Source organism: Sinocyclocheilus anshuiensis, unplaced genomic scaffold (genome assembly GCF_001515605.1).
Source record: "Sinocyclocheilus anshuiensis isolate Anshui unplaced genomic scaffold, SAMN03320099.WGS_v1.1 scaffold355, whole genome shotgun sequence".
Taxonomy (NCBI): domain Eukaryota; kingdom Metazoa; phylum Chordata; class Actinopteri; order Cypriniformes; family Cyprinidae; genus Sinocyclocheilus; species Sinocyclocheilus anshuiensis.
This window is the reverse complement of record NW_015549571.1, coordinates 880395-908006: the sequence shown is the minus strand read 5'-3', so window position 1 is coordinate 908006 and position 27612 is coordinate 880395. Positions and strand designations below refer to the sequence as shown.

General features: G+C 36.4%; 2 protein-coding genes across 3 annotated transcripts in view; one reads left to right on the top strand and one right to left on the bottom strand.

Moving 5' to 3' along the window:
- Window positions 1-454: 454 nt before the first annotated feature.
- On the top strand, window positions 455-6129 carry LOC107657366 (secernin-3-like). Its single transcript, XM_016445410.1, has 8 exons — window positions 455-598; window positions 1235-1391; window positions 1516-1697; window positions 2902-3101; window positions 3183-3395; window positions 3950-4112; window positions 5455-5635; window positions 5931-6129. Exons 2-8 carry the CDS (start codon window positions 1236-1238, stop codon window positions 6090-6092), a joined length of 1257 nt encoding a protein of 418 aa, XP_016300896.1. The 5' UTR covers window positions 455-598; window position 1235; the 3' UTR covers window positions 6093-6129.
- Window positions 6130-6826: 697 nt separating this feature from the next.
- LOC107657393 (integral membrane protein GPR155-like) overlaps window positions 6827-27612 on the bottom strand; it is a 25033-nt gene continuing 4247 nt past the window's right edge. Inside the window, exons 3-17 of one of the 2 annotated variants that reach the window (XM_016445442.1) lie at window positions 25837-26331; window positions 23677-24076; window positions 21501-21669; window positions 20286-20441; window positions 18507-18590; window positions 17357-17477; window positions 16411-16495; window positions 15814-15904; window positions 14495-14666; window positions 12280-12366; window positions 11081-11220; window positions 10603-10698; window positions 10452-10516; window positions 8439-8573; window positions 6827-8141 (exon numbers count right to left, since the gene is read on the bottom strand). In XM_016445442.1, the coding sequence (XP_016300928.1) occupies window positions 7949-8141; window positions 8439-8573; window positions 10452-10516; window positions 10603-10698; window positions 11081-11220; window positions 12280-12366; window positions 14495-14666; window positions 15814-15904; window positions 16411-16495; window positions 17357-17477; window positions 18507-18590; window positions 20286-20441; window positions 21501-21669; window positions 23677-24076; window positions 25837-26263 (2421 nt within the window). In that variant the 5' untranslated portion in view covers window positions 26264-26331 and the 3' untranslated portion in view covers window positions 6827-7948. Of the gene's footprint in view, window positions 8168-8438; window positions 8574-10451; window positions 10517-10602; window positions 10699-11080; window positions 11221-12279; window positions 12367-14494; window positions 14667-15813; window positions 15905-16410; window positions 16496-17356; window positions 17478-18506; window positions 18591-20285; window positions 20442-21500; window positions 21670-23676; window positions 24077-25836; window positions 26332-27612 lie in introns of both variants that reach the window. The other variant, XM_016445443.1, reaches the window with a different exon arrangement.

The following is a 27612-nucleotide window of genomic DNA, read 5'->3' as shown; positions in this document are numbered from 1 at the left end:
AACATTATTAGATTAAAACAATTATAAAGCTGTAAAATGAGCTAATATTTGTAAACATTTATTTATTTATACATACAAACATCCTGGCTGTATTTGTAAATTTTAATAATAGTAGTAATAATAATAATAATAATAATAAATTAAAAACGTGTTTTACTACTTTTATTTTCATTTCAAAACGTACAGCGCATGTAGTAATACATCGCACTATTTCTTAAATAAATAAACAAGCAACTGTCAAATCATACAAGCGGTTCGTTTTCTTTTTATTGATTTTCATTATTTTTTTATCTCATATAATTGCAGTGCCACTCCTGTAATGTTTGTTATTTATATTATACTTGTTATATTATAATGACTTGTTTGATATCTTCGATGCTTTGCAGTGTTTGGGGTTTGCGTCAGCGGAATCGAAAGCCAATCAGAAACGCTACTGCAAAACCACGTGACTGACGCGCCGTTGCCCCGCCCACTTTATCCACCGATCAGTTCTGTTTGTGGAGAAAGGGAAAGGAAAGTAAACACATGTTTAATCTCATCGAGCAGAGCAGTGATCCTCTTCGTACCTGGTATCTGTATATACGCTGAGCTGGACAAGGTGAATCATATTATTTAAGGCATTTTGTAGACGAATGTAACACCATATACTAATAATATTTGGATCAGCTTAAAAGCTAGCATATTAGCGCTAAACAATGTTTCATGCAAAGGTCTGTGTTGTCCTCATTTGTAAGTCGTTTTGGATAAAAGCGTCTGCTAAATGACTAAATAAAATAAATAAATTAGGAGTTCATTCACGCCGTTGATGTGGTATATTTTGTGTAGAAAAAAAAACGTTCTTATTTCCTGTAACTTCAAGGTCAGTGTTTTGTTGTGAAGCAATGATTGCGTTGTCATCTGTGCATGAATAATAAAAAAACTGTTAATCTTAAAAAATAAAGTGTATATTTAGATCCAAATAGGAAATAAACAGTTATTAAATAAACATGTGTCCTAATAAACTCCTGAAACATTGGTGTCTCATATTTTATAGAAATCAATTAAATCTGTATGTGTGTGAAAATATTCAGATGTAACTCCCTTTGTATTCTGTAACATTTTCACAAGTAACTGTAATTTAATTACACTTTTTTTTCTCAGTAACTGTAACAGATTACAGTTACTTTTATTGTGTAATTCCGTTACATGTAACTAGTTACTCCCCGACTCTGCTGTTTACACCTTTTTATTTCAGCATGTACCCAACCTCCTGCGACACTTTTGTAGCCTTGCCACCGTCTACAGAGGGTCAGCGGATAGTCTTCGGGAAGAACTCGGACAGAGCCTGCGATGAAGTTCAAGAGGTGGTCTACTTCCCTGCCAAAGACCATGAACCAGAGGAAAAAGTCGAGGTATCTCAAGAACTTCTGATACAGCTGTACTTTCTTCCACAGGCTTCAAATGAGTGTAGTGTACACATAAAAGCACCCTTGTCCGAGGTGGAATATTAAATGATTCTGTTTGTCATGTGATCAGTGTACATATATAGAGATAGAGCAGGTGGCTCAGACGTATGCAGTGGTCCTGAGTCGTCCCGCCTGGCTGTGGGGGGCAGAGATGGGGGCAAACGAGCATCAGGTGTGCATCGGGAACGAGGCGGTTTGGGGGAAAGAGAGTGTGGACGGTGAAGAGGCTCTCCTGGGCATGGATCTCGTCAGGTAATGCAACAAACAATTCTTCAATTAAGTATTTCATATTCAGCATTAACTGATGTTATTCAAAATATGTTGCCTGTTAAAAAAAAAATGTGTTATGTTATGGATTTTTTTTTTACACATCCTAAAAGTCAAAATTAAGTTTGATCAAATTTAAGAGCATAAAAAAGTCTGAAATGTTATAAATGGTATACGAAATGCCTTAATTAGCATTTCAGGAGGTCTTAAATTTGGGGGCGGAAAAACAGGAATCGTCATACAGCCTAAAGCCATTATTAAATTCCAAAAGGCTGTGATTTATAGATTTTCTCAGTTGCTTTGCTATGTTTGTCAGATCATTTGAAATTCTCAAAACTGCTTCTTCAGCGTCAGCATCATCTAGTCACTTGTGTACGTCATAAATGCAATTTCTGTCATTTAGCACAGACACTTGTACTGTAGCAAATTAGAAAAACTGTCAAATAAGATGCCAAAAAGGCTTTTTTATAATTAAAAGTATCGCAGATGCATTTTTTTGTGTGGGTATTATTGGTATTTTGTTACACTGTAAATTGCATCTGGCAATTAATTCAACATAAATTAGTATAATGATATGTTCATTTCCTTTCTCTAAACACATTATTATCGTATCAGTAAAATCTAATAACTGTCAGCCTCTAATTTGTGTGTATTTATATATTAGTACATAAAAACCGGTTACAATACAGATGTTGAATAAAATGTGATTTGAGTATTTTAAAATTGCACTTAATCTGTTTTGCAGTAGAATATGGGCCCAATGTTTTTAATTAAGTAAAAGAATCCAAGATTGTATGGTTTGTTCTGCATGGACATAAAGTGTTCATTTTATTTTTGCAGGTCTTTAAAAAGGTTTTTGCTACAAATATACCCCAGCGACTTAAGACTGCTTTTGTGCTCCAGGGTCACATATACTCATGTTGTTCCAATCTTGTATGACTTACTTTATTCCTCTGTGAAATATAAAAAGATATTTTGAAGAATGTTGATAACCAAACATTTTTTTGGGTCCCATTTTCTCACTTTTATGGAGAAAAATTACAATGGAAGTCAATGAGAACAGAACCTTTTTGGTTACCAACATTCTTTATGTTTCTCGGAAGAAAGGAAGTCATACATTTTTGGGTAAACTATGCTTTTAAATGCAATTTTAAACAAAGTGTGGGATGTTGTTTGTCTGTCTGTATAGGCTGGCTCTGGAGAGGGCCGCCAGTGCGGAGCAGGCTGTAGACGTGATAACAGAGCTGCTGGAGAAACATGGTCAGGGAGGGAACTGTATGGAGGATGAGTGTGGATTCACATACCATAACAGCTTCCTCATATCAGACCGCACAGAGGCCTGGGTGCTGGAGACTGCTGGGAAATACTGGGCAGCAGAGAGAGTGGAGGGTACATCCTGAGTCATGCAACATTACAGCTTCAAACTGAAATAAATCAAAGCGTCTAATGCTGTTTCTCTCTCTCTTAAAGCCGGCTATCGGAACATCTCCAACGAGTACTCCATCACTACTAAGATCGATAGGGAGCACCCGGAGTTGAGGACGAACGCAGAGAAGCAGCGCTGGTGGAACGGAAAGGCTGAGTTCAACTTTGCTAAGGTTTACTCCTACTCCAGGACAGCCCGGATCCAGGCCGCAGGGGGACGCTACTGTGAGGGACGCAAACTTCTGCAGAAGAGCGAAGGTGGCTGTCAGTTTGGTGGTCGTAAATGATCAGCAAATTCATGCAAAGATAATACTAGTGCCTTTCTTTACAAAACTAAAATTATAATTTAATGTTTGTTTGTTTTTAATGAATGTTTGGGTCTCAGTGAGCATGGGAAGTGCTACAGTGTGTGTGTGTGTGTGTGTGTGTGTGTGTGTGTGTGTGTGTGTGTGTGATTTTGACTTTTGATTGGCTTCATTTAGAATTAAAATAGCTTATAATTAATTGGATTTATCTGGTGTAAGAATCTGGACAAAAAAGAAGAATTGATGATTAAAAATGAGAAGAATTGATCATTTTGAATTTGCAAAGTTCCATACATCCATTTGTGATATTTCATAGTTTTAATGACTCTACTTATATTTTAATGTTGAAAATAATCATAAAGAACAAATAGATTTGTCAAACGTTTGACTGGTACAGTGTCTCACTATTTATGATTGTAAAGTAGATTATTTATGTTGTATAGATTATTCATGGCCAGTTTTCTAAACTTGTTAGATAAGTTGTTCTGTCGTTATACTGTCCTACAGGCCACATCGCAGCAGAGACAATGATGGAGATTTTGAGGGATAAGGAAAGCGGAATCAATATGGAGGGAATGTTCATGACCACAGGAAGTATGGTGTCTGTCGTCCCGAAAGACCAGAATTTACCCGGCGTCCACTTCTTCACTGCTACTCCAGACCCTGAGTGGTACAGTACACCAGAGTCACTGATATTCAAACGAAACCACTGTAGTACCTGTGTTTCGTGCTTTATAGGCATGTCACATAGGCTGTTAAAAATCACACACACACACACACACACACACACACATCACAATATGGTAAGGGGCGTAACATTTCTGTCACACGCTTGAGGTATTCGGCCAATCACAACACACTGGATAGTTTACACCTTGCTTTTTCAGACCGATGAGCTTTGTAAAAATCGCCGCGTTTCAGAAAGGCGGGGCATAGAGGAGAAACAATAATGTACAGTATGTGGAAAATAATGTTTTTTGAACCTTAAACCGCATAAACACATTTCATTACACCAAATACACAAAATAATGTTATTTTTAGCAGCATCATATGACCCCTTTAAAAAATAAATGAACATTAAAGGGATGGTTCACCAAAAATAAATAAATAAACAAATTCTGTCATCATTTACTCACCCTCATGTTGTGTCAAACCTGAATGACTTACTTTCTTTTGCACAACATAAAAGAAGGTATTTTGAAGACTAAGCTGTTTTGGTCACTAGTGACTTTCATTGCATTTCGAATCCCGGCTTGAGGACCTTTCCCGATCCCCCTCTCTCTCTCCCACTTTGCTTCCTGTCTCCTCTACACTGTCCTATCGTAATAAAGGCAAAAACCGCCAAAAATAAATCTTACTTGTATAGTGTATGCATGTGTGTACACACACACTCACACATATATATGTATAATGGATTTCCATAGTTTAATATCTAATCTGATAACACTTTATAAATGGTTCCCATTAGTTAACGTTCCTTAATGCATTAATTAACATTAGCAATTATTTATTCATCTTTGTTAACATTAGTTAATAAAAATACAACAGTTCATTGTTAGTTTGTGTTAGCCAGGTTCGTATTTTAGTAATGTATTAATAAATGTTAAAATGAACATTAAATAAGATTAATAAATGCAATCAAATTGTTTACTTTGTTAATTAATGTAATTAACTAATGTGAAAAATGGAACCTTATTGTAAACGGCTACATTAAATCCTAATATTACTCAAGATTAAACATTATTTTTAAGATAAATTGTCAATTATTTCCTGTTATGATTATTATTAATAATTATACGTATTAGTTCATAATTATGACTAATCCTAGTGGCAAACATCGCTATTATTATTGCTTTAAATTTTAATTAATTTGCTATTTTTGCCTGCTGGACAATACAATTGTCCAATCGAATTATGCAAATCAAATTATTGATGAATTAATCCTTTGTCAAATTCATGCAAATGTAAACTGTAACTGTAAACCTGCATATGTCTTGTTCTTTTGTCCATAGGTCTGTCTTCAAGCCGTTTATTTTTGTAGTGGACATAAAGCAGCTGAAGCACACGTGTTCTCCGTGTTTTGGAGAGGAGGATCCCGTGAAGAAGAAACCCCGTTTCCAGAGCAAACCCAACCGCAAACACCCCCTGTTTCTGAAACACGAGGGGGCCGCCGCCATCATCGACAGCACCGGGGTGAGCCGTGGCTAAAATATCACAAAGCACCAAGTGTTTCAATACTGCCAGTATTTATTAAGTAAGCTCTGCTACTAAGTTCACGTGCAAAGAGGTTAGCCAATCATAACAAAGGTCATTAGCATGGAAATCTTAAAGGTACAGTAGCCAAAACTGTTTTGGAGAGATGGTTCTCATAAAAAAACTAAATTACAAATGTTGTTTTGTGCAAGAAAAAATGTCAAATAACGATAAACATTTATAATCTAATTTATAGTATGATTATAATAATGAGGCATATTGTTTGTTTGTTCAGGAGAGAGGACAGAAGATCGTAGAGAAAATGAGAGCTCTGGAGAAGCAGAAGCTGGCAGAGATGGAGAAATATCTCACGAAGGGGATTGAAGATGCAACGCTGCTGGTTCATCTCTTCACAGACACTGTAGATGAGGAGTTTAGTATTTACAGCAGCGCCTGAGACTCAGTTTACAATTAAAAACCATGATTAGAATGAATTGGAATGTTGGGTGTTTCTTCAACTATGGACACTTTCGGACCTATGGACCCTTAATCACTTTGTCACTAAACTGCAGATTGAATGGAGTGGAGGCATAATAAAAATATTCAGCTCACAAGTGATGTGAACTGACACATCATATGTCTCAAAATGTCATTTCTAGCTCTTCACTGATGCTAATTGTATTTTATACTGATACTAAACTATATTTATATAACATAAGTCTTTTATTTTTTCTGATATAATCATCGTTTACCATGTAATTATTCATGGTTTTATAATGGATTTTCAAATTTTAAGTTTATTCAGTCTGGTAACACTTTACAATTAATGCATTAACATTAACTAACAATGAGCAATGCATTTGTTACAGCATTTATTTATACATTTTTGTTAGCATTAAGTAATAAAAATGCAACAGTTCATTGTTAGTTCATGTCAGCTCAAGTTGTAAATGTTCAATTTAACTAAAAATAAAGCAATCGTGCAGCCGTGGTTTACAGTGAATTTATAACAGCAACACACAGAAGTAACAAAGGTGTGTGTTTGTAGAGTAATTTACAACAGCTTCGAACGTGGCTCAGCCAATCAGAATCAAGGACCGGAACTATCCGTTTTATAAATGTAGTTAACCTATTTTAACAAATTGTAAAGTGTTACAAAATAAATCTTAAATCTTTTTTTTTTTTTTTCTAAGACAAGTGTAAAACTAAAATCTATATATAAACATCTTAAAATTAACAAATATAAATAAAGGCATGGTTAACTTAAAATCCCAGACAGTTTTAATGACCTTCATACAGCTTCATATTTCAAAACCACTCAACCCCTCGGACATAAAAGTTCCCAAAGTTGAATAAACACCCTTATACTGTTGCCAAGAGCTAGTTGGAGAATCATTTGCACAATCATTTAGGCACTTCCTGTATGTTTGGATATCTTTTGAAATGATTGTACAGAATATATTTGAACTTGTTAATGGTTTAGTCTCATTGTTCTAAATGTTACTTAAGTTAACTAATGGTATGTTTTTACCGTTTTAGAGTTTATGTCAAAGATCTTAAATGGGAAGTTTAAATTGTGTCCATCATGCCTTATGTCCATGTGTCAAGAAATCCATTTCCATGTCAGTTTTAATTAGAGAATGTCTTTATGATGCACAGATATCCTATGCACTCAACAAACACTTAAAGCTAACTCATTAATCCCACATGGATTCACTTTGAGAAATGTTTGATTGTGTGAACATTAGGTTTCCAGGACCTACTAACTCACCGCTCTGTTAAAGTAGATCTATTTAAAAAAGGATCAACACTCAGTAAATCCCACACCACAATGAGCTTTATTATTGTTTCATGGAATTCTGGTTTCAGTGACCAACTCAATATTGTTGTTACAGCTGATAAACAACACCAGTGTTAAACAGCTGATGAATAACCCCCAAAATATAATGTGAATGTGAGAGGAAACGCAACCACTTCCTTCCAATCAATTATGTGAAGCTAATGAATATTTCAACTCAATTCTATCTGTTATGGATAAATAAAATTGTGAAATGATTATGTCAGGCAGTTCAACAATAATAATGATGTCAAAATAATAATAAAAAACACTAAGAGAGATGAGCAGGATTTCCAGTCACTCCTTTGCCATCCGGTATGTGTGAGGTAGCTAAAGTGTTCAAGACCTCATTTTAACCAACTACTTTCACATCTGGTTATTGCTAGTAGTATCGGTAGAATAAATAATTCACTGAAATGTGCGCTGTGTCATCGGCTAAAATGTGCATCTGCCAGCCATAGAAGCGATTCGCTCGTCTACGTGAAGCGGTAGTGCAGAGCTTCATCCTGGAAGCCGTGCTCCAGAGTGATGTGTTGAATGACTCCTCCCTCCAGCAGACGCCAGCCGTACGCCAGAGCCTCCCCCGAGTCACTGGCCAATCCCACGCTCTGCAGCCAGCGCACCATATCACTGCCCAGAAATGCCTCTGTGGTGCTTCTCTGTCCACACCTGCACAGCAGAGCATGCGTCACCGACTGCACCCAAACCAGACCAGACAGACAAGATACAGAGAGACAGGCAGGCGAGGGTAGCAAGCGGCAGATAGACAGGAAATGACAGATGATTAGAAAGCAAAGGAAGAGGTTTGGGAAAAATAAATCCAAAAAAAAAAATATTCATGCAAATATGTTTTAACATGCAAACATGATGTAACATGCATCATTTAAAAAATAAATGCATGCAAATGAATGGTTAATTCAGATAATTCAGTGCAAAAAAAACGGAGAGCAGTGGAGGTTCTCTCACCTTTTCTTGTGAATGATGTCTCTGACACACTGCTCCTTGTGATATGTGAGGAACTGAGTACAGGTCAGTCTGATCTCCTCGGACGCTGCAGAGCCTGTGACCTCCTGACCCCAACCCTGCCACAGGCTCACTAACCTTTATCAACATACAGAAGGCCACCGAATCAGTTTATGTTTATTATTATGTGTTATATACTTTTATAAATTCACATTAAAGGAATAGTTTCCTCACATGCTCACCCTCAGGCCATCCAAGATGTAGATGAGTTTGTTTCTTCATCAGATTTGGAGAAATGTAGCATTGCATCACTTGCTCAGCAATGGATGCTCTGCAGTGAATGGGTGCCGTCAGAATGAGAGTCCAAACAGCTGATAAAAACATCACAATAATCCACAAGTATTGTGATATTTTTGTGATGAGTATAAGTGAAGTGGAAAAACTGCGTGTTTATGATAAATTCATCATCAAAGTTTTTTTTAACTTCAAACCGTCTCTTCTGGCCAAAATACCAGTCCATAATCCATATTAATGCTTCCTCCAGTGAAAAAGTCATTAACTGATGGACTGGAGTGGTGTGGATTACTTGTGGATTATTGTGATGTTTTTATCAGCTGTTTGGACTCTCATTCTGACGGCACCCATTCACTGCAGAGCATCCATTGCTGAGCAAGTGATGCAATGCTACATTTCTCCAAATCTGATGAAGAAACAAACTCATCTACATCTTGGACGGCCTGAGGATGAGCACATTTTCAGCAATTTTTCATTTTTGGGTGAACTATTAAAAACTATTTAATACTATTTTTTCTACCTCTGTATAAATAAAAGCTCCTTCCTCTATCCAGACCATTTATTGAAGAAAAGCCACAAAAACATTTTTCAAAACTGTTTTTGGAAGAAACTTTAACATTACAATGACATTAAACCAGTAATTTGACTACAAAAGCTACAGCCCATTTAATTATTTATTAATTTTCCCCACCACTTACACAAATGTCAATAAAGTTTTTTTTATGCCAATGTTCTACCCTCTCTCTGACCCTTAAAATTAAACAGGCAGCTGTGCCGTTAAAAGACTCATGAAAATGCCATACTTGAATGTACAATCAGAGACAGCATTTTGCTGCACTGTGAAAGCTGTGGGTTTTTAAATGCTCCATCCTTAAACAGCCTTTTTTTGCAAAGCTGCATTACACTGTAACAGGATCACAAAGCAATCCTAACTGAAAATGTGCCACTCGAACTATTAAGAGGTCGGGGATCTTGTTCTTCGCTCCAGCCACTGTAATGCTGGGAAGTGTCTGCAGAGCAGCAGGTGCTACACACAGCCAGAAACAACACACATTTTACTATTATCATTAGTTATTCTCTGCCATTTAAAGATATATTCTATATACAGCTTTTCCTGTATTACCTAACCGTGACTTGGCAGCGCCGGGTAGGTAAAAAGAGGATATGCAATGCATTTATAATGTGCTATTAGCAAACCTACTTTGACTTGATTGGCCATCTCAATCATTCTGACGAGCACTGTTGGACCCGTGAGGCAAAACAGCCTAAAAAAGTAACTTTTTGTCATCCTAACAACAAACAGAGTGCTGCATAATGGAGTGCAATGCAGAGTGCAATGCAAGAATTTCAAATATTAGAGATGGACATTTTGGCCCATAAACTAATCGTGGAATATCCACTGAACCTAGAACTGTCCCATTTTTTTGGCAAGTTTGAAGACGAATTGCATGCATTTTTCATCACTAATGTGTAAACGTGGATTGTCACGTGTTGTTAATGCATTCAAATGAATTAATCTGCTCTAAATTGTGGAAGGCGTATGACACAAGCCATTTTTCAGCTTAATCTCAATAAATGCACTTCTTGGACTGGAGATTGGAATTGGAAGTTGTAATTTCAGAAAATAAAAGTATGCTTTCATAATTTCTCAAAAGATTGCATATGATTCATCATCATATGACCCCTTTAATAAAGCTTAAGCTTAGAGTTTCGTTTAGTTACCTCTTTTTGAACGGAGAAATAATCAAATGCTTGTCGAGGCCAAAAAAGGCAAATGAAATGAGACCCTGCAGAGGAAAAAGACAATAAGAGACATGCGTTTCAGTTATAGTTGGACTTCAGCACAACGCATGTGACAGGCACACAGATTTACCTGCCCAAAGTTGGCCACAACACAGAAGAACTGCAGCTCCAGATACAGCCGCCCTGGATCTTTATTAAAGAGCCACCACAGACAGCTGGACAGATTCTACACACACACACACACACACACACACACAGTTAATTCACAGAAGAATGACTAGACTCTGAAGAACAGTGAAACCCCACCCATAGATAAGAGTGGCATGCGTACTGACATGAGCTAATGTGGTGTCATATGCAAAGCAAGCAAAAACCTTTTTGGTCACACTTTTATCACTATTTATGTGGCACAAAAACATCATGTTCATCATAAAAGAGGTACTCTATGTACTGTAATTTTAATTCATATTTGAATAAATTAATAGATCTGGACAAAAACAAAGAGTTATCACATTATCGACCCTCATACATTTTTATGGTAATACCTTACCATACTTTTTATAATGTCAGAGTATAATTGCATGTGCATGCTAATTGACTGTACTCACAGCGAGCAGACTGACGGTCAGTAACAGACACACAAGCACATGTCTCGTCGACTGTATATCTGTGTTCTGTCTGTCTGCCACTTTCTGTTCCTCTTCGACCAGCAGACAGCTTGTGGATGTACACTGCTGGCTACACTGACCTAAAAACAGCATTCAAGATTATGCATATTTTAAAATACATTTGTGCCTTTCAAAATGTATTCCATTGATTTTCAGTGATGTTTTATCGAAGCAGAAGTCATTAAAGAAAGAGTTTGTGTCCTAATGAAAATTCTATCATAACAGGCACCCAATTTCATTTAAAGTTTACACAAATTTTCAAGCAACTTTTCCATACGTATAATATCATTCATATAATAAAGTACAGTTGACCTTGTCTGTCATGCTCAAAAGGTCTTTAAAGTATCAAAAAAGTGGCCCACATATGAGGAACATATCAATATCAAAAACGCTTTTCGTTCTTCATTAGCATAACTGATGCTGTGCGTTGCAGATGATATTTCAGACATGCTGATGTTCAAGACTGAAACGGACTTCACATCTGCACTTCGTCGCACAATTTTCAGAGTTCTGAAAATATGCACAAAGAGCAGAAAGAGATGCTGTAACCACACTGTTAGATTCTGTGTATAATGATTGAGAACATGATTAGACAAGCTGAGAACTGTGGTGCCTGTTTTCAGATGTAGTGAGCATGTGAACTAAATATTAATTTCATAAAGTTGGCTGGATCAATCTTCTAGATTCTTTGAAAGTAATTCTTGACAATCAGCTTACCAGGAAACCAAAGAGAGTGTTTAAAATGTTGCTATGAGCAATTACGAGGAAGAACTATTCACTGGATTGGCCAGTTTCAATTTGGTTTCATTCAATGCAGGTCTATTAGGAAAACGTACTTATCCATACATCTGCTGAATGCTCTGTTGAGCTCTAGATACAGTGATGCCATCTCCTATCTATCTAGAGCAGGGGTGCCCAACCCTGCTCCTGGCGATGGACTGTCCTGCAAAGTTCAGCGCCAACCCTAATCAAACACACCTGAAGCAACTAATTAGCGTCTTCAGGACCACTTAAAAATTAAATGCAGGTGTCTTTGATTAGAGTTGAAGCTAAACTTTGCAGGACAGTCGATCGCCAGGAGCAGGGCTGGGCACCCCTGATCTAGAGTGAGTGAACAGGAACTGAAAGAAAGAGAGAACCTGTTTGGATGGATGCTTCCTCGTTGGTGCTTGTCATGTCAGGCACGGACTGCAGACGGCCACACGCACACTCGCACGCCTGACAGTCTGACAAACACACACAAACATCAGTCAAATTCTCTCACAGGCTCTCTGAATGGCATATACTATTTTCATTCTCAAAGTAGTATGTACTCTGTGCTGCTCACTATGAACATTTTCTGTATTTATGAAACAACTAGATGAATCTAAAATGAGCTGCTTAGAACCAGAACACAGTGTGTGGATAACTGTATCCCACAATGCAGCACGCTTGACTTCCATTTCTAACGTGATGACTGTCTTATCTCCATAACTCAAATGTTCCTAGAAAATTACCTTCAGAATGCAGAGAAGGATTTTTATTTCTGAGATGATATCTGGGCACCAATTGCTGAACTATGTGATCATGAGATCATGTAACATACTGTTCGAAACATCATTTCATTATAAAATACAGTACTACATATGTGACCCTGGAGCACAAAACCAGTCTTAAGTCGCTGGGGTATATTTGTAGCAATAGCCAACAATACATTGTATGGGTCAAAGATTTTTCTTTTATGCCAAAAATCATTAGGATATTAAGTAAAGATCATGTTCCATGAAGATATTTTGTAAATGTTCTACCGTAAATATATCAAAACTTAATTTTTGATTAGTAATATGCATTGCTAAGGACTTCATTTGGACAACTTTAAAGGCGATTTTCTCAATATTTTATTTTTTTTGCACATTCAGATTCCAGATTTTCAAATAGTTGTATCTCGGCCAAATATTGTCCTATCCTAACAAACCATACATCAATGGAAAGCTTATTTATTCAGCTTTTAGATGATGTATAAATCTCAATTTTGAAAAATTGACACTTAAGACTGGTTTTGTGGTCCAGGGTCACATGCCATAGAACCATAATGCGTTTTTATATAATAAGTGGGCAGTATAAAACATATACTGTACAGCATGGGATAAACAGTATGCTATTATGTATTCAAGGGTCAGCTTCACAAAATCTTTCTTAACTACAATTATTTTCCAACTTTATTCCCAAAACATTTCTCAAGAATGTTCATATGTTTTCTTAAGATTGTTCTAAAGACAAAACTTGAAGATTAATCGGAATTCCTGAAAAGAATGTTCTTAAAAATCATCACATATAACCTCTTAAAGTCAGGATAACCTCTAACTTGTCTTAAATACCCAAAGGTAAGATGATGATTAATGAATTCATTGGGTTGTTTCAAATAGTAAAAAACTATTAATATTACGATACATATAATACATATTACTATTACTAAGGATGTGCATGAACACTCTGAAGGGACACGATAAGTGTCAGCAATCAGCAAGTTTCTGCTGAATTCGAAATACGCAAACAAAAACAGATGAGAGAGCACAAGAAAGTTAGAGCACAAAAGCAACACGCCACATTAAAACTACTGCCTTCCATTTACTTCTTAAAAAAAAGAAAAAAGGCTAAGAAAATGTTCTTTTGAGAATTGCACTTAGGAGCATTCTTGTGAACGTCTTAGAATCTATCTTCGGAAATACCTTAAAGGGATAGTTCACCCAAAAATGAAAATGTGATGTTTATCTGCTTCCCCCCAGCGCATCCAAGATGTAGGTGACTTTGTTTCTTCAGTAGAACACAAACGAAGATTTTTAACTCAAACCGTTGCAGTCTGTCAGTCTTATAATGCAAGTGAATGGGAATCACGGCTTTGAGAGTCAAAAACATACACAAACAAAACCAAATTAAACCCTGCAGCTCGTGACGATACATTGATGTGTAAAGACACGAAACGATCGGTTTGTGCCAGAAACCGAACAGTATTTATATCGTTTTTTACCTCTGATTTTCACCGTAATGTCTGAACTGTCCAGAGCGCAGAGCGCAGACTTATAAGTGCATTACCGCCACCTATCTCTCAAATGGACCATTGACACTATCTACAATCTCAATTAGGAGTGTCAATGGTCCATTTGAGAGATAGGTGGCGGTAATGCACTTATAAGTCTGCGAGCCGCTGTAAAGCAAGAAGAAGACGACGACACGTCACGCTCCGGCTTTGACCCCATTAAGAATCATAAACATCAAATTTTCATTTTTGGGTGAACTATTCCTTTAACTTCTTTCTTAAGATTCCCCTGATTCTGGACCCATAGTTTTACAAAGGAGGAGTAGTGAGTGTCACACCTGTGTTGATGCTGCCTATAGCACCGGGCTGCTCTGTGTGTGTGTCCTCCTCGCTGTCAGACAGTGATCCACGTTCAAGGCTGTGATAGTCTTGAGTTCGTCTGCTGAGTAGTGTGAGCGAGACGCCACACAGCACAATGCTCACGAATAACACCACAGACGTGCACGTCACCTACAACACACAACATTTCAGTACAAATACACTCATTATATGATTACTGACAGTAAACCCACGGTTTATCCATTCAGGATGAATACAGGTCCATTTTCCCATAATTGTTTCAGCTTTTAGGAGAACACTAGGTGACCTGAAGAACTAAACATCACAAAACCATTTTGCTCTCAAACATGCAAATGCATTGTAAGAGGACTATTTCAAAGTCCGTTGTAAGTAACACACCAACTTGATCTACAACAGGGGAACACTAGATTAAAACAAGTAAAAAAAAAAAAAAAAAACATCTTACAGTTAAAAATAATGGAATATGATGGGCTGAATTACATAAAACTACACATAGTTCTAGTGTTGTTGTCATATTTAGGCCTAGTTCACACTGATAGCCCAGTTTTTGTTGCCTGAACACCTACAAAATGTAATGAAATCTGTGGTTTTTTTTCTTGCATTTTCGCAACCAATTCAAGTCATTTTCATATGTTGTTTGAAATCCAATAACATTAGACTGTGTATTAGTCTGACTATAAAAGTGGAATGCATTTACCTTTACAATATAGTTGTTTATAAAAATGCTTTAGAAAAAAGAAAAAAAAAAAAAAAAAAACATCTTACAGTTAAAAATAATGGAATATGATGGGCTGAATTACATAAAACTACACATAGTTCTAGTGTTGTTGTCATATTTAGGCCTAGTTCACACTGATAGCCCAGTTTTTGTTGCCTGAACACCTACAAAATGTAATGAAATCTGTGGTTTTTTTTCTTGCATTTTCGCAACCAATTCAAGTCATTTTCATATGTTGTTTGAAATCCAATAACATTAGACTGTGTATTAGTCTGACTATAAAAGTGGAATGGACTTTCTTTTGTTCATGAGGACAGATTGTGTATTCAGTCATGGACAGTAGTATCTTATGCATTGACTTCATGATCCGAGGCAAAACTTCTCTTTCCATTCTGCACATTTGAACTCAAGAAGAAAGTATCCTGTTATCATGCTACCTTTACACCATTACTAATCAACCAACTCTGACTACGTTATCTGAACAAACAGATCCGATGCAAAGTAACAGCGCACACAGTCTTAAAGAGGGCATGTGGAATTGTGCACAGCATGAAAGGCTTTCTTTCATCAGTTTTGTACCTGCGTCTTTCCATAAAAGAATGCAGAGTCGATAGTGTTTGGCAATCTTTCCCCTGTAAGGAGGAGGACACTGACAGCCAGAACCGGGACACTGCAAGAGACAGAGAGAAACAACAGCAGATATCAGTGTTTTTGGCTTAGAAAGACTTATTTCAGTTGTCTAATAGAGCACAACAGTGACTGCCTGCTTTTTTAGCAGCCTTGGTTTCAGAAGTATCTGAATCGAATCACAATATTACAAAGATACTGTGAAATAAAATCAGAAGGACAATGGTAAAAGCCTGTGTAATTAAATAATTGATTAGAAAATATGTATATATATATATATATATATATATATTATGGGGCTGTTTTTAATTACAACACAACAACAACTTCTCTGACTGGATTGTGGGTAATGTAGTTTCACATTATGGTAAAACTATATTTTATTTGTAATATCTAACTAATATATTGACAAACAATCTCAGACCTCATAGTCAGTTTATACTGCAGTATGCATGCAGCACATTATTGAGCATCGATCGATTCTGCCATGTTCATCACGTACAGTAACGCAGTTGGTCATTATGTAACTGTCCTGAATGCGCCACTCACCCCCAGCCAGTGATCACAGTGAGCCCTGGCCTGAAGTTCACCTCCTCACGTCTCCTCATGAGGAGCAGAGACAGAGCGATCAGACCTTCACAACACAATGAATAACATTATTCAAACACAACCCCCAAAAGCCTGTTACTTTGACAAAAAACAGGCTCTCAATCGATTTTCTTCCATAGCTCTGTCATAACAATTCTCAGAGAGTTTAGCATGGTAATATACACGACAATGTTATTGAGTTTGGTCTTGAAGGAATAGATCTGCTGCGGCACAGCAAGTACTGAGACTTGCTACTGCCAACACATCCACAGATATGCTGCTGTGAGCATGTATGAAATACTGCTGCTGCACATATATGAAATAACCCCCATATATAACATACATAACATTACCACATGATCCATAAGGTGGAGCTGGGGAAGGTGGAGGGTTACCAAAGCGCGCTGCAACTGCTACAGCTAGCGCTAGCTAAGTATTTGAATGTTAAGCAGCGATCTCATTGGCTGCTGATGCGAAAGAAACCAATCCGCTGTGTCATGTGATTAATGATGTAATTAAATCCGATTAAGTTTGAATCAGCCTGCGGCAGCTAGAGTTTCATGACATAACTTTGGATTAATCCACGTACTTACATAAGAAATGTTTAGTTGCTTACAGTTTATTTCTTGTCATCTAGATCTGCCGTAGTTGCATCGCAAAACCCACACCTGATTAAACTAAACAAGCCCACTTTCCATTTTTCATGTCCACAGTTTTTTTTTTTATGTTTTGGTTTTTTTTGACAGATAATTTTTTAATTTGTAAAAAGTGTCCCAATTTTATTTTATTTTTATTTTTTTACAGTTTTTAACGCTGTTGTGTGGACCAGGTAGTGTTTAATGGTGTTGAATCAGATGTTTTGGAACAGGTGATGTTCAGTGATTTTTCAAAGACTCGAATGACTCACCAGGCCAAATATAGGTGCTGTAGAGAGAGCCGTACAGTAGAGTAAAGGTCAACACCTGACCCAGGAAGTTGTCCTGCTCTGCCATGAAGTTCCACGCTATCATCCCAACACAGGCTAATAACTACAAACACACGGCAGTATTAGTTTGTGCAGAATGTGCAGTGAAAAAAATCATCAGGTTGCATTTTGACTGCACTTTCATGTTAATTGAAATGTTCAGAAACATATTTGTGATATTAATGGAAAAGTACAGTTGGACGAAAGCCCAACAATGCCTCCTAGAGGTATCTTTACGTATATAACTTTATTAATGCTTGTATAAGTCTAGATGTTATGTCTTGTTGTTATTTTATGTTTGCATGAATTTTAGAATTATTTATGGACAGCAATTTGGTCCATTTTAATGGTTTTGAAAGTGCTTTATAAATAAAAGTTGAGTTGAGTTGAGTTGAACAAGTATCAGGGGCAGTCTATAGGCAGAAAGACTGATTTCTTTTTCTTTTGTTCAAGAGTACGGATTGCATGTTTGTTGTTCCTGTGAGTGAATGATTAAGAAGTTATCTGTTTACCTTCCAAGCTGTTCAAACTTAAATATTTTACATACTCCGTTATTGTCATATGTGAACTGTACCAGTTCAAATAATAATTTAAATAATATGTATATGTTCAGGTAAATTGCATGCAGACCTAGTTAGGCCAAATGTCGAAACTCCTTTAATAGCGCCTAGTTGCATATATTCCACAGTATTATTTAGATATGTAAGCTGACTTGTACCCTTGTCTTGCATCAATGAAATGATACACTTGAATGCAGCTGTTTGGATAACTTGAATTATTATTGCTACTGCTATGTATAATGTTCATACTCTTTATGTTAGTATAATATTGTTTACATGAACAACTTTTACATTGTATTTTGCTTCCTCTGTTCATTGTAGACCACACACACGTGCACACAGTGCCTGTACTACTTCATACATGCAGAAATAATCCAAATAAATCCTCTAACTGGGACCTGCTCTCTTTCCAGTTTCTCTAACCGGAAACTCCCACCACTATTTCTACTAGTGCCTAACCCAACCCTTCGAGCATCCCTTAAGCTTGTATAACAGTGTCTCTAAAACCAAGCAACTACTAATTTTAAGCTCACCTGCGCCACAAAGAGGTTAATGGTGAAAATGTGAGGAATTCTGTGAAACTTTCTGCTCAGTAGCATGACTGCAACACTCCACACCTGCAGGGACAGGAAGAACAAACACGAACAGAGCATTTCAGAGAAGTGCAGGCCAGAGTTTGAATACTTTTAGCACAACGTGTTTCCATCCCCTCCGGTGCAGTGTGAACATACACCTACAGTAACCTCTCAAAACCAGTTTAACTGGTTCATAGAGTGTGTGTGTGCGCGTGTATATGCTTGAATATTGTTATATACTGTATAAGCTTAAACCAAACTTCAGTTTCTTGCTTTTTTCTCAAGCTGAACGCAAAGAGGAAGGACGTGTCAACAGATGCATCTGACAACAGCATGACACAATCTGAGATTGGAAACATTGCAACCAACATCTACACTAGACATGCAAACACAGGACCTGTTTGAACCTGCAAAGTGTTTGAATTTCAATGATCATAACAACTTAAAATAAAAATGAGTGTTTACATGCATCTAACAATGATTATGCTTAATAGCCTGATAACATGCATGATCGTGCAAACACCGGCAGTTCTTTTCTGATCTGTGCACATTAACTGTTGCCCTTTAACCCAATTTCACTTCGCATGTAAACACTTTTACTGACATTCTGGTGTGTTTATTCAATGTGTGCATGTTTGATGTCAAAAGTTAAAACCAAAGAAAAATTGTCGATTTTTATAACGAGCTGATTTTATCAGCGTTTTGTCGTATAGCTGAATGAACTCTATTTCAGTTTTGATTTATCAGATTTTTCCCTAAATAATCTTCATATGGCTTTATCTTATCTGAAATGACAAATAACGGCATTTAAGACAACGAAAAGGAAAAATCTTTAAAAAATACCAAAAAATGTACTCTTCGTATTCATTTTAGTGTCCTATGGTTTTGAAAAACATTTATGCCTTTTTCAACAAAAGTTCAAATTTAACGACTATGTTTGTCACGTGGTATAACCACGTAATAAAATTTTATTTTTTATTTTATTTTTTTTTTTTTTTTTACCTTCAATACATGTGAGTGCACACATCTTATTTATTATTGTTATTTATTACCTATTTTACAAAAGCGTTTAAATAATTGTATAAAAGTATACATTTTTCCAACATGTTTACAAATATCGATAATTATTATTTAAATTATTACATTTTTTGTACATTTTACTGCTTGAACTAACTTAAAATGGTAAAAAGATTATGATAAAATTATTTTATTTTTAAGAATGTTTCTTTTTGATACTCATTACGATACCAGGACAGTTGTACTGTACCACCCTGTACCACTCTCCAACAATTTTAAATTAATTTTAAGTCAGAAATTTTCTAATATATTACTAGAGTTTTAATCCATTTAATGTTTTAATAAATTAATGATGTATTTTGAATACATTTATAGACCCAGACAAAAATCTGGACACAGTATCATTAAATCTTGTTCTCAATTACCCAAAAAACATTATTTTACATGATTTCAGATTTCAAACAGCATGTCCATTAAAATCCATTTAATGCCTGGTTTCCATGGCATCTCCGGCAATACTGGTAATAACACGGATTTACCTTCATCCCATAATAATCACCTGCATGAGAGCAGAAGTAGCACAAACATGTGCTCTCACCACCAGCATGAGGGACGACAGCAAAATCAACACATTGTAACCATTCATGTCTTTAAGAGGAAGCAAAACCAGACAAAATTAGAAGACTGAAGGGAAGAGAAATGAAAACCCTCAACACTCACCAATGCAAAGAGGCTGATAATGCTGATGTTGAAGCTGACGTGCTGCAGCGCTGATGCTAGTGGATCCGAGTCCATCCACGGGATGGTCAACAGCCAGGCAGACACATACATGATGGGAGCAGACAGAAACGTGCCGATCACCATCCCTGAGGTCACCTGAACGGGACAAATAAGAGGTGCTCATCACAAAAATACCGTGGCGGTACTTTGATAAACTACACGAGTCAATCAAAATGTAACTAATTAAATACGGTTAAAACAGAATTAAGTGTGCCATGGGAGTGGTGTCAGGAAAAAAAAAAAATTATGCAAATGTAGAATATAATTTCTAATACGGAGACACATACAACCTAACTGCGAAAATTCAGCTGGATGTGGATTGAATGACATCAAAAGTTTGAGGTCTATAAAATGTTTTAATGTTTTAGAAAACATTAAGTCCATTTACATAGTAGACTTGTTTACTCATGTTAATTAATGTGTATTGTCCCTTTTAAAAATAAAGAAAGAAAAGTATTTTATGTTTACCAAGAATACAGTAATATTTTTGAAAAATTATCACAATTTATATATTAAGATATTTTAAGATGTAATTTATTCCTGTTATGCAAAGCTGAATTTTCAGCATTATTACCCCAGTCTTCCGTGTCACATGATCCTTCAGAAATCATTCTAATATGATGATTTAGTGCTCACAGACTTTACGGTCACTTTTGATCAATTTATTGATTTTTTTTTCTTAAATAAATGGACCTGGACCACAAAACCAGTCAAAAGGCTAACTTTTTCGAAATTGAGATTGCTGAATAAATAAGCTTTCCATTGATGTATGGTTTGTTAGGATAGGACAATATTTGGCCGAGATACAGCTATTTGAAAATCTGGAATCTGAGGGTGCAAAAAAATCAAAATATTGAGAAAATCGCCTTTAAAGTTGTCCAAATTAAGTTCTTAGCAATGCATATTACTAATCATAAATTAAGTTTTGATATATTTACGGTAGGACATTTACAAAATATCTTCATGGAACATGATCTTTACTTAATATCCTAATGATTTTTGGCATAAAAGAAAAATCAATCATTTTGACCCATACAATGTATTTTTGGCTATTGCTACAAATATACCCCAGCGACTTAAGACTGGTTTTGTGCTCCAGGGTCACAAATAAATAAATAAATAAAGGTGCAAAACACATCTCCACAATGCACATACCACTTCCAGCTCCATGTTGTAATGTGATGCATATATGGCCACACTAGGTGCAGTGGGGAAGACTCCATACAGGAAAGCGTAGTTTGACAGACTGGTGTGGTTCATCGAGCTTCTGCTTCCACAGTCCAAAACCTCAACCATCCCTCTACAGATCAGAGGCATCACCAGTCTAAAGAGGCCACAGATGAACAGAGTGAGTTCTGCATTATGCAATGAAACCATAAGGAAACCAAGAACTACAGGAACTACAGGAACCATTTTTAGCACTGTCAACAACATTATGTTTAATCTTACTCATCAATACAAGTAAGAAGAACAGAAAAAGAGTTTGGGAGTAAACTAAATATACAGGACAAACATGAGCAGGTCAAACAGATCAGTTGTCACAGACAGTGTTACGGTCCTCTAACTAAGCTTGTGCATTAAAAGTAGATGGATTCACTCTGTTGACGCTCTGAGAAACATTCCCATTGGACCAACACTGTACTGTGGCCAAGATACACTGGAAGCTGCTACCTGCATATTTACAGATTCAAATAACCCGAGGGCAAGAAAACATTAAATTCGTTTTCTCGCCTTAGTAAAACGTGCAAAGATCACTCTTAATAATGTGGGTGAAGATAAATGTAATTCTGATACGCGCTACTGATGTACAGTTCATCTAAAAGTGGGTCTATTCCTCAGACAAAGCTATCATATGATTTCAGAAGACTTGGAATTAGAGCTGTGCAATTAATCGAAATACAGTTTCGATTTTGATTTCGGCCTTCAACCATTATGAAAATACAATAATCAAGATAAAACATTATTGTGCCCCATTCCACCCCTTTCCAACAGTGCGCATTCGCTCCTCCATAAAAGCCCAATTTCACGTGCAAATCAGTAAAATCATGTAACGTGACTCGCAAAATGGGACGTGCTTGGTTTGTATTAAAGTTTATTAGATTTATTCATGTTTTTAAAAATAGAATTTGTATTGTGAACATACATGTAAATTGGATCCGTGCAGCTCTTAAAGTGACAGCGGGCTAATATTCCTGCTGCCGACTGTGTGCTTAATATTAATCAAACAACAAAATACAAAGACATAATCACTTACTGCTCCTGACTGAAGGACTTTTGTAGCTTTAATAAGAAACAAAGCAAGTTTAATTCCTAAAGTGAAGACTATGCTGTTTTATTTTACATTCGATTATTCAATTTCTGTAGCACGAACAATTTAGACTTGCATGAAAAGCTTAAATCACGGTTTGTTTCATTTTTATCTTTTTTTCTGTTGTATTTGTCTTTTCCCTTTTTTGTTTTTATTGTATTACTGACTGTGTAATTATTTTCAATTATTTTGAGGATTTTTTTTTTACGTAGATGAGTTACCTTACACTCTAAAAAATGCTGGGTTAAATACAATCCAGTGCTGGGTGAAATATAGACAAACCCTGCAATTGGGTTGTTTTGACCCAGCGGTTGGGTTAAATTTTGCTGGGTTTGTCCATATTTCACCCAGCACTGGATCGTATTTAACCCAGCATTTTTTAGTGTGTAGTATTCTGCTGTGGTGTTGACAATTGAATTTTCCCTGGTATATAAAATGTAGATGTCATAGTAACCCTATTTACAGAAAATATATATCTGATATATATTGCTATCTTTAAATAAATCACTCATATAAAGTTGTGGTCATGCAGTCCACTCATAACTGTGTTAAATAATTGTGATTACAATACTGACCAAAATAATCGTGATTATGATTTTTGCAATAATTGACCAGCCCCAGATCGCATAACAAGCCATATGGACTATTTTTATGGTGCTCTTTTGGTCCATTTAGAAACTTAAAGGGATAGTTCACAGAAAAAAAATAATATTTTGTCATCATTTACTCAAGTTATTCCAAACTTATATGAATTTTCTTCTTCTGTGGAAGTCAATATCTACCAGCAACTGTTTGGTTACCAGCATTCTTCAAAATATCTTCTTTTGTGCTCAACAGAAGAAAGAAATTCATAAGGCTCTGGAACAATACAAATGATTTTCAAATGATTTTCATTTTTGGGTGAACTGTCCCTTTAACAGTTTGAATGGAAAAGAGCAGCATGGACATTCTGCTAAACTTCTTATTCTGTGTTCGACAGAATATTTCAACTTTTACTACTAACAATTTGCATGGTAGACTTACAGTTTTGCTGTGATGAGGAGAATAAGTGCCACCACAGTGGAGCGGGTAAGCTTTTTCAGCTGACCCACCATGGTTAGACCCAGATAAAACAGCGCTGCTCCTCCAAATGAGTTTGCCAGACCATCTACAAACTCCTCCATGAAGGGCGGGATCTTCTGGCCCAGCAGGAAGTGAGAAATGACCCCGATCACCACCATAAAGACAACAGGGTTCTTGACCACCTGAAGGAGCACCAAACCCAGCACTTGCAGCTTACTCTGCTGCTGAGGTTCTCCAGTCCTTCGCCTCTGCACCTCACAGAACGCAAAGCCTAGCGGGTTCAGGACCATGAGGGAGACGGGAGCAACCAGGTAGATGTACTGAAGATACTCCGGATGAGTGTTGCGGTACAGAGCTTCAACTGTGGAGGAGGCAGAGACAAAAACAAAACTTAACATTTTGCCATTATTTACTCACACTAATTTGGTTCCGAACCCTTATGACTTTCTTTCTTCACAAAAGGAGATGTTTATCACAATGTCCAAGGTGTTCTTTTTTATAAACCAAAACAGCATTGGTTTGTTTTAAGAGCCATGGCTGAATATGCACAAATGCTCCACTTTTATTATACCAAAAAGAGCAGCTTGGACATTCTTCTATGAAGATTCTTGTGTCGAAGACAGAAGATAATGGCATGTGGTGGAAACGAGAAGCAAAGTACACGTAAATTCATGTTTCAGTTCCATTTGGCTTTTTGTTTGCACAATTTCTGGGTTAAAGGTTAATGGAACACCATTTAGCTTACACTATCATCCAATACTATTTTTTTTTTTTTTTAAGTTTAAAGGCCCATGCACAGCAAGTATTATAACTATATCTGTAAAGAGCTTGAGCAAAGCAGCAGACAACAGAACTGCAGCACATGCTAATAAACAGACCGTTATTGTGTGTTGGTGTGGATGCTAATATACACTGTAAACATGATTGTTAAGATTAGTAATCACAAATTGTTTAGCGTTTTTTTGTTGAGATTAATTAAAAATCAAAGGTTGATTAAACTTTACAGTTTAAGGCAGCACGAACGCTTTTAAGTGGAAACAGCACATCATTAGTTATTGCAATGTTTCATTTTAAGTTGCAGCAGTATATTGCCGTTATTGTTAAAGACATCATTCTTAGTCTGAAGCAGCCTTAAGTCTTATTCTCTGTATTTATAGCTTGAAAAAAAAAAACATACAGTATATCCACATATCAACATTTCTACATTAATTCACAGAGGCATCAATATCATGGATGGTTGAATCTAGTGCTGGGCAACGATTAATCACAATTAATCGCATGCAAAATAAAAGTTTTTGTGTACATAATATATATGTGTGTACTGTGTATATTTATCATGTATATATAAATACACACGCATGCATATTTTTCCGAAAAATACGTTATGTTTATATATTAAATATACTGTATTTATATATAATATAAATTATATTAATATAAATATATACATGTAAATATTTTCAAAATATATACTGTATGTGTGTGTTTATATATACATAATAAATATACACAGTACACACATATTATATAAACAAAAACTTTTATTTTGTATGTGATTAATCGCGATTAATCGTTGCCCAGCGTTGTTTCAATTTTGCAAATCAATGTTGATATCGCAATGTTGTTTCAACATCTTTTCAACATTTACATTTTCAACACTGATTTAGAAGTATTTCGTTCATCTTTTTACAACCATTTAGCACTTAACGTTGTTTCAGCGTTTTTTTTTTTTTCAATATTGAAACAACAACTGACATTATTTAACCCCTTCTTAACGTTGACGTTTAGGCACATGCCGACTGAGGTGCGGTATTATGTGAATCATACTAGTACTATGTGCCAAGCCCTGGAAATGCATTCAAGAAAAATGAACCTCAAACTAAACTAACAGGTTGTACAGCAACCTACAAATTCATAATGCTTGAAGATAACTTTGGGCAAATGAAAGCGAAAGAATATATCTGTAGACAGTCAAAATATCACAGATTCAAGTTTTTCATGATTTGTGGGTTTAGTTATATTTTTGGATTTGTTCTGTTACCCGTAATATGGAGTTCCCTTATGTCTATGGAACATGCTTTAGTACTTTTTTTACGTATGGCTTCTCCTTTTTTTACTTACCTATAGGGAACCCCAGAGCAAAGTCATTGCTCTGTGTGGCAAATATGGAGAAGAGGCCAGCTTTGGAGAAACGGCTCTCTCTGTCCGCCACCAAAAGTGTGAGGACACACACAAAGAAGAACACAGTCACTTTAGCCACCAAAATACTAAAGAAAAAAGGCCAGATTACATCGCCAAAGTCCAGCAGCACCATGTTTTTGAAAAGCAGAGCTGGAAGCGCAAACTTGGACACAAAGCTGCCCAGTCCTTTAGCATGTGTCGCTGGGATGATGTTTGTACGGCCCGCGACGTATCCGCAGAGAATGATCCCAAAACACTCGAGCAGGGCTGGAAGGAGCTTGTCGATTGACATGCTGGGTGGGACGGAGGGGGGGTCAGATCCATTCCTGCTGCTGAAGATGGAGCTATTAACGGAGAGATCACCCATCTTCAGGCCGACCACAGACCCCTCATAACCCGGCAGACGGGTAAACAACTGTAAAGTACCAAAACACTCTGAAAGCAAAGGAAAAAAAGGTCATTCGTTTATTCAAATGACAGTTTTGTGTTGCTTTTTATTAGAAGAATACAAAATATAACAGTCATACATATCTAGTGAATATGTAAATGTGTTTCTAACCAAACATTTTGTAGCACAGTGACTATATGAATATGTGACCCTGGACCACAAAACCAGTCATAAGGGTACATTTTTTGAAATTTAGATTTATACACCATCTCAAAGCTGAATAAATAAGCTTTCCATTGATGTATGGTTTGTAATGATAGGACAATATTTGGTCGAGATACAACTATTTGAAAATCTGGAATCTGAGGGTGCAAAAAAATCTAAATATTGAGAAAATCATCTTTAAAGTTGTCCAAATGAAGTTCTTAGCAATGCATATTACTAATCAAAAATTAAGTTTTGATATATTTACAGTACGAAATTAACAAAATATCTTCATGGAACATGATCTTTACTTAAATATCCTAATGATTTTTGGCATAAAAGAAAAATCGATAATTGTGACCCATACAGTGTATTGCTACAAATATACCCCAGCGACTTAAGACTGCTTTTGTGCTGCAGGGTCACATATGTGTAGATAGTGCCATTATACCAGGATTTGACTGTCTAGTCGAACCTTTAACCTTATGAAGCCTATTATATCATATTTGATACATGAATTTCTAAGGCCTCTAAATTATCATCATGATCAAAATTTGGCTAAATTGCCTGCTGTACAAAATATTCTACATGCCTTCTGTTGCCTCATTGATAGTTTTTTACAAATCCAAAGGCTTTTTGGCCATATGAATATCAGCTACTGCACTAAATTGCATATGGCACCTCTGAATTAATCTGAGGTGTTTTTCCTCCGTGAAGATGAGCTCCGTATTGTCACTATATCATACTATATTGCAGCGGTACGACTGGTCTTCAACGAGCCCAAAAGAGCCCATGTTACACCTCTCTTTATCTCCTTGCACTGGCTACCGGTTGCGGCTCGAATCAAGTTCAAGACATTGATGCTTGCATATAGAACAGCCACAGACTCAGCACCCGCCTACTTCCACTCACTACTACGAATCTACATCCCCTCCAGAAGTCTGAGATCCGCTAATGAGTGACGCCTCGTGGTACCATCACAGAGAGGCTCAAAATCACTTTCCAGAACATTCTCGTTCACCACTCCTGGCTGGTGGAACGATCTTCCCACCCCTATCCGGAATGCTGAATCCCTGACAATTTTCAAGCGACAGCTGAAAACCCATCTCTTTCGAAGCTACTTG